Source organism: Candoia aspera, chromosome 2, assembly GCF_035149785.1.
Source record: "Candoia aspera isolate rCanAsp1 chromosome 2, rCanAsp1.hap2, whole genome shotgun sequence".
NCBI lineage: Eukaryota > Metazoa > Chordata > Lepidosauria > Squamata > Boidae > Candoia > Candoia aspera.
In genome coordinates, this window is record NC_086154.1 from 8685335 (window position 1) to 8693226 (window position 7892).

A 7892-nucleotide genomic window follows, 5' to 3' on the forward strand; every position below is an offset into this window, starting at 1 on the left:
TTGTGATCCTGCTAAATCACTTTTCTCTAAGAATATGTTTCCGCCCCTGTGATCTCAGCTGATGGGAGTCGAAGATGCAGTTTCCCATGACACAACTTTCTGCCTAACAAAATGGACCTCTCTCTCTCTCTCTCACACACACACACACACACATATATATAAATCAGTCAAGTTTTTTTCTTTCTTTTCTTTCTTTCTTTCTTTCGTTCCTTCCTTCCTTCGTTCCTTCCTTCCTTCCTTCCTTCCTTCCTTCCTTTCTTAGTTAAATTTATATTACCGCCCATGTCTCCCAATGGGGATTATCCCAATCTTTTGCTCCACCAGCACGTACCTAACTTGCCAGGGCTTCTAAAATTTCACTGACCAAGACATTGCGTGAAATTTGATAGGGCTGGCAAGGGAGATGAGGAGGGGCAGCTGGAAATACTGTCTTTTTCGAAACGACACTGTTTCAGCCAGTGTTTCTCAACTTTGGCAACATGCTGGTTGGGGAATTCTGGGAGTTGAAGTCCACACGTCTTAAAGTGGCCAAGGTTGAGAAGCACTGGTTGAAACTCCGCTGGTTTAAATTCTGTTCTCCTACTGAAAGGCTCTTGGGTTGGGGCTCATCCAGTGTGCCAGGCTTGGCTAAAACGGAGTCTGGGAACGCAGCCATTGTTCTAACAGCTTGTGTGACTCAGGTTGTCCTGTTCAGTCATTATATAGCTTGTCTCTTTGGATATTGTATGTTTTTAAGAATACAGAAGCTGTGTTTTGCTCACCTGATTGCAAGTTAGGGTGTCGTGTGAAGCTTAAATAATCAGTGAAGATTAAGACTTCCAAGCCAAGGTGCATGTTTGTTTCTTTGTTTACTATATTACATTTTGTGTTTTGTCTGTCCTTAAGGATGGCCAGTCTTCTTTGGGCTCGATCTGTTCCCCGCCCCATCAGATTTCAGCAAAGGATGGGGTTCTCTAAAGTCTCCTGACTTCTCCCTCTTCTGTCCAGTTGATATTCTCATCACATGAGCAACAATTTGATGAGATTGCTGTCACTGTGTAGGATTTATAGTTATGCAAAAAGTGAACTTGTCAGGTGCACAACAACTTTGCAAGGTGGGTCAGTATCGTCGACTTGTTGTGGCATGGACTGAGGCTTGGGAAGGTGTTGCTAGTCTAAGAGCCTGGTAACTTTGTGGAGGAAATGAAATTGGAATCAGGGACCCTGATCCACAAAGCTGTACTTCGGCCTTCTCTAGATATATTAGACATCTTCAACTTAAAGTTCTGAACAAGGGTTGTGCTAGATGACCTCTGAGGTCTCTTCCAACTCTGTGATTCTGTAATCCCCAGCCTGCCTGACTTTTTGAGGTGGAAATAAGCAGAATAGAAATCCAAAACAACTGGAAGATCTCTACTGGATCCTGATGAGTCTAGGGCTATATTTAGGGGACAGAGTTTGTGTTGTGTGTAGGAAGGATCTGCAAGACATTCAGATCTGACCTCAGTTTAAGCCCCATCCTGAAAGAATGGAGACCATCTATCTTACAGAGCAGTTATTATACGACCTTTGGCAGTATCTGTGAAATGAAAGCTATGGTAGATATCTATAAATGCAAAGTATTTTCATCCCTTTCCTGCCTCCATTGTCCATCAGGGATGGAGATGGGAGTGGGTGGGAAGTGTAGTTAATTTAATGCCTTTGTTGTTTATCTCTTCCAGGTATTGCCAGGAGATATTCTTCTTTCTCTTGCTGGTTCAGTTGGAGAGGTCTAGGACACAAAGATGTGAATGGCCAAAGTCCTAGAGAGGCATCAGCTGGTAGTCTTAAATACACTGTTCTACTGGGCTGATCTTGAAATTTGACGTGGGCAAGCTTCGCTGAGGAACTAGCATGCTACCAGGAAGAGCTGTGTTTTGGGGGGGCTTCCAGCTTTCTCACTTGTAATTTCAAAGCATCCAGCCGCTGGATTTAACACAGGGAAGCAATAGGAAGTCAGGAGCTTTTGCTCAACCTCACAAGGAGTCTCGGTGCAAACATGGCAAGTTGTTGCTCAGTGGCCAACTGCAAAAACCGCCGGTGGCGTGGGGCCCATGTCACCTTTCACAGGTAAGTGGGCGAGCTTAAAGCTCCCTTCACCTCATTGATATCACCATTTTACTCCCTATTTACATATGCAGGAAGCGGGAAGGGGACTGATGTAAATAGGGAGCAGTAGAGGTGCAGCTGGAGCGGCCCCCATTTATGGCTAGTCCAGCTTCCTGTCTCTGTCTGGAGACCAGCGGGGAGAGTAACATCTCCCTGATCTGGATTTAGATGAAGTACAACACCATGATTTTGGTAAGCAAAACAGGGATAACTCATGGTTTCAAACTGGTGGTGAAAATAGAGGAAGCTGTGTCTGAACTGGATAATGGGGTCTTTTTTCTTTACAGATGATTCCACTGTTCCTTTCTACTTGTCCTCTCATGAAAATTTCCCTTCTTACCTTTCCATTTTAATGAAACTCTCTAAATTGTTTGGCCCAGCTTTACTGCCACATAAGTACAGAACAGGAAAAAGTGATTAGAGATGGTTGGTCCTCTGGGGTTGTCTGCAAACTTTATTTTGCCCCTCCGGGAAACAAATTGCAAAGCCAGATTTGGCCCCATCCCACAAGGCTGCTGTGTTTCGATCCAGCCCCTTGCCCAAGCAGAGAATTAAATCCTTTTGTAACTAATTGTGTGAACATCCTGTGTTGAGGCTGTTGTTTTTTTAATACGGTTTTTAAATTGTTACTGCAGGTTTCCTCTTACAAAGGAAAGCCAGTTAAAAAAGTGGATCAAAAACATCGGTCGTCCAAACTTCTCCCCCTCTTACAATGACGTCGTGTGTTCGGAACATTTCAAAAAGACGGATTTTTGGGGAAGTGTGGCTTCTGGGAGAAGAAATTTAAAGCCAGGAGCGGTCCCAACTATCTTTAATACCTCTGGCCGTTCGAAAAGGTTAAATGTTGCCAAGGTATTTTGTTTTTCTCTCTGCTGAAGTTTATTTGGCTGTTTAATCACCTTAGACAGACAAATCAGCGCCCAGACAGTTACCTTCTTTAACATGTAATCATGTCCATTTCTAGTCCTGTAATTGTATATTTAATTTGATTCCAATAAATTATTTACAAAGTGAGGATCCCTTCAATTTGTTGGAATTTGCAATACTGAGCGACGACAGAGAAGTGATCCTGAAGTCCTACAAGAATAAGAATTTCGTAAGAAAGGACTCCGGCTGAACGTTGTAAAATAACTCTAAACCATGGAAGTTTGGCTATTGCAACGTGCTCTACATGGGGCTACCCTTGAAGAGTACCCGGAAGCTTCAGCTGGTCCAGAATGCGGCTGCATGGGCAGTTATGGGTGCTGTGAAATCAGCCCATGTGACACCGCTGTTACGCGAGCTGCATTGGGTGCCAGTCTGCTTCTGGGTCCAATTCAAGGTGTTGGTTATCACCTTTAAAGCCCTACATGGCATGGGGCCAGGCTACCTGAGGGACCATCTCATTCCCATAACATCAACCAGCCCCACCCGGTCGGGCAGAGAAGGCATGCTACGGACCCCATCAGCAAAGGAATTCCATCTAGCAGGGTCCAGGAGGCGGGCCTTCTCTGCAGTGGCGCCCGCCCTTTGGAACATCTTGCCCCTGGAGTTGAGACGGGTTTCCTCGCTCCCGGCCTTCCGGCAGAATTTGAAGACCTGGTTCTGCTGCCTTGCGTGGGATGGGAAAGGTAACAGCTCCACCTGGGGGTGGCTGGCACCATAGCACCCCCTATTGATTGTGATTCCATCTCCTCTTGGGTTTTATATCTATCCTATTTAAATTTCTAGATTGTAATTTTAGGTTTACACGTTTTTATTATCTTTTATTGTAAACCCCCCAGAGTCCCCCGTTGGGGGAGATGGGCGGTGATATAAACTAAACAAATAAATAAATAAAGTTAATATTTCTCTGTGTAAGGAAATGCCTTTTTCTCCTCTTTTTTTGGCAGAGGCCTGAAAAAAAAAGCTCGAAAAAGGAGTCCCTCGTCCAACATGATCCGCCCAACCTGGAGCCAAGCACTCCTTCGGAGGTTGGCGAGGGCGATGCGGAAGTCTTGTCCTCCAAGAATGATATCGTGATCCTGGAGCATTCCTACTCTGCTCCGGCGAGTCCAAGTAAAGCAAGCAAGTGAATTTCATGACATTTGTAATTAAATGGCAGAAACCACTAAAGATCCTGAGTGTTAGCAGGGTGGTGGTGGTGATGATACGCAGAGATATGTTGAGAGAATGGGCTGGGGTGGGGGGTTTAACCAAGGCTCGAAGATTAAGAGTTGGTCAGTTCATTATACAGCAAAGTCTTCTTTTAACAGACTAATTAATTACTGTAACTTGGGGTGCCCCGAAGTCCAGTAATTCAAAGAGGGTGCCATTGTGGTGTGCAAATGGTCTCATGGATGTAATGACATTGCTACGCACATGACCGAAATGGCATCATTTGCAATGGGCTCTACATGAGGCTGCCCTCGGATCCCACCCAAAAGCTGAAGCTGGTCCAGAATGTGGTGGCCCAGACAGTTATGGGTGTACTTCTTTGCACCCCTGCTGTGCCACTGCACCGCCAGCTGCACAGGCTTCCAGTAAGCTTCCTGGTGCAATTCAGGGTATAATGCCCTTCGTGGCATGCAGCCAGATTATTTGCCCGAACATTTCTGTCCGATTGCCTGCCTGCCTGCCTCACTAATCCAACAGAGTGGGCTTGCTCTTAAACAGTGCCATCTCCCAGAGCCCAGGAGGTGTGCCTTTCTGGCTCAATGCCTGCCTTTTGGAATAAGGTACCCGCTGAGATTTGCTTGGCCTTGACCCTGCTAGCATTTCCTAAATCCTTGAAGGCCTGATTATTCCCCCAGATGTGGAGTCCAGAGGTGAGGTGAGCCCATCAATGTGATTCTGTTTCTGTGGTTTGAGCTAGATTGTCCCCAGGCACCATTATATTGGTATCAGTTATTATGTTATAAGTAGTAGTTTGCCTGTCTTCTGTTGGTATTTTATTTTATTTTATTTTAGTATTTATTTAATTTTCTATCCCACCTTTATTATTTTTTTTATAAATAACTCAAGGCAGCAAACATACCTAATACTCCTTCCTCCTCCTGTTTTCCCCACAACAACCCTGTGGGGTGGGGTGGGGTGGGGTGGGGTGGGCTGAGAGAGAGGGAGTGGCCCAAGGTCACCCAGCTGGCTTTCATGCCTAAGGCGGGACTAGAACTCACCATCTCCTGGATTCTAGCCTGTTGCCTTAACCACTAGACAAAACTGGCTCTTTTTAATCTTACGTTTGTCCCCCAGAATCACAGTTGCAAGACGGTGGCTATATTAATTGATATAATAAATAAAGAGGTTTTATTTTGTCTTAGCCTGTTCGTTTGTTTATGCTATTTATCTACTGCCTCAATCCCCATGATGGTTCACAGAACAAAAAATGTAACAGGTAATAATAAAAATGCATCCAAATGCACCCATGCTTATACATATGAGCACCTGTGGCTCTACAGTCCCCAAACGCCTGTTGATTGTAAGCCATGATTTATGGCTTAGCTCAAACCATGGTGGCTTTCATGGTTTATGGCTTAGAACCCAGCCTTTTGCCTTTTACATGTAGTCCTTGCTCAGCAACTGCCTCGTTCAAACTTATGACAAAGCTGAAAAAATAACTTTACAACCCATGTCTGCATTTATGACCTTTGCCACATCCCTCAGTCACATGATCACCATTACGGTCAGTATGTATTGTCTGTGTCTTACCTATTGTTTTCTTTCCCCCCTTGCAGAGCAGAGCGATTGGAGAGCATTACAAGAGAGTAAGCAGGCACACAATGGAGAATACACCTTAACAGCAATGCGCTGGCACCAACAGCACACTGTATTCCCCATTGTGTGCCTGCCTTACTCTCTTGTGGTCCCTTCCTCTCCAATCTCTCTGCTCTGGGGGGGTTGAACCAAGTGATTTCTGTAGGCAAGCTCTCCTGTGCCTGATCTATTCCCCCCACCCCCCATTCATGTGCTTCGTTTATATAGAACAACCAGATCCCATCTTGTTTTGTTTTGTACTGTGTTTTTATGTTTTATTATATTGTGAGTTGGCCAGAGTCAGTTTGGAGTCAGGCAGTGCCTAGGTTGAGTTAGATAAATAAATACATATCCTGCTTAGGAGCATCAGTGTACGGTTGGTTATTACAGAGAACAGCACGCAGTTTTGGATAGAACATTGGTCTGAGTCCTGACGAGCTACTTTTCTTCATTCAGGAAAAATAATTATTTTACATTTTAGTACAGAGAAGCATTCCAACTCTTCCATGTGCCTCAGATAGCACAAGAGAGTTATTTGTCCTAGCAACCTATTTCACATCCTTAGCACTACTGATGGGCTGTGTAGTCCGCTTAAGCTGGTTTATAGGATCCTAACCCTAACCCCCCAAAGCATTAAAACTTATCAGATCTTCTGAGTTGACATGGCTATAGTGCACTTGCTCTGTCTGAACACACCAGACAGGCAGAAACAATCAGAGACAGATAGTTCCTTAAATAATCAGACCCTCTGCCATCAAGTGCTTTACAGGTAGTCCTCGACTTATGATCATGATTGGGACTGGAACTGCAATCGCTAAGTGAGGTGGTCATTAAGTGAGTCACACCCAATTTTATGACCTTTTTGCCATGGTCATTAAGCGAATCACCATGGCCATTAAATGAATCACATAATCATTAGTGACTCTGGCTTCCCCCACTGACTTTGCTTGCCAAAAGCTGGCTGGGAATGTCGCAGTTGGAGATCATGTGACCCCGGGATGCTGCAACCATTGTAAATGTATGCCACGCGCCTGAATTTTGATCATGTGACTGCAGGGATGCCATGATGGTCCTAAGTGCGAGGAATGGTCACAAGTCACTTTTTTCAGCGCCATCATAACTTTGCGTGGTTGTAAGTTGAGGATTATCTGTATAGGTGATCACCACACCTTGAATTGCACCCAGAAGCTGTTTGGTAACCAGTGCAGCTGAGGAAGCAGCGATGAGACACGGGCATAACGAGAAGTGCCCATTACTTCCTGTGCCGCTGCATTTTGAACCAGCTGCAGCTTAATTTTGTATTCATTTTGTATATTTGAGCCTGAATGTGCAGGGGTTCCCCGAGGCCTGAAAAATATTTCAAGGGTTCTTCCAGGGTCAAAAGGTTGAGAAGGGCTGCAGTAGTACATCATGAGGCGACTAGGGCACGAGTGACCATCTGAAGGGCCTCCTGGTCAAGGAAAGGGCGCAAGGTGGGCCCACGCAGAGTTCTTGCTGTTAGCCTTCCAGCTTGGAGGAGAAATGAAGCAGAGCTTGAACTAACCACCTCCGTGTCATTTGTCCCCCTCAGTTGCTTCTGCCCTGGACCTCCGTGTGGCCTCCACGGGAGACCAAGCCACCGCAGAACCCCAGGGGAGAAAAAGCCTCCGCCTCCGCCAGGCCAGGACTAGAAGGGAACACCTGGAAGAGATGAGCCGAAATGCTTCCGAGGAGCCGGCGGCCAACTTGGAAGTCCAGCTCCGGCTTTTCCGAGAGTACCACTACCAGGAGGAGGAGGGGCCCCGCTATGCTTGCTGCCGGCTGTGGGATCTCTGCCATCAGTGGCTGAGGCCTGGGAGACACACAAAATTGCAGATGCTGGAATTGGTGATCCTGGAGCAGTTCCAGGCCATCCTGCCCCAGAAGATGCAGGACTTCGTCAAGGAACAGGGACCTTCTAATTGTGACCACGCCGTAAGCTTGGCTGAGGAATTTCTGAAGAGTCAGCAAGAGGAAGAGGTGAGCATAATTTTTCTCTATCTCAGCGTTTCTCAACCTTGGCCACTTTAAGACGT

At 45.8% G+C, this 7892-nt stretch overlaps 1 protein-coding gene across 2 annotated transcripts; it reads left to right on the forward strand.

Moving 5' to 3' along the window:
* Positions 1 to 1705: 1705 nt before the first annotated feature.
* Positions 1706 to 7892, forward strand: LOC134492147 (peroxynitrite isomerase THAP4-like). Of its 2 annotated transcripts, none has more exons than XM_063296319.1 (4): positions 1706 to 2088; positions 2763 to 2979; positions 3999 to 4173; positions 7409 to 7892. In XM_063296319.1, exons 1-4 carry the CDS (start codon positions 2018 to 2020, stop codon positions 7885 to 7887), a joined length of 942 nt encoding a protein of 313 aa, XP_063152389.1. In that variant the 5' UTR covers positions 1706 to 2017; the 3' UTR covers positions 7888 to 7892. The 2 variants fall into 2 exon arrangements, with proteins under 2 accessions (XP_063152389.1, XP_063152390.1); XM_063296320.1 differs by having other exon boundaries at positions 3999 to 4164.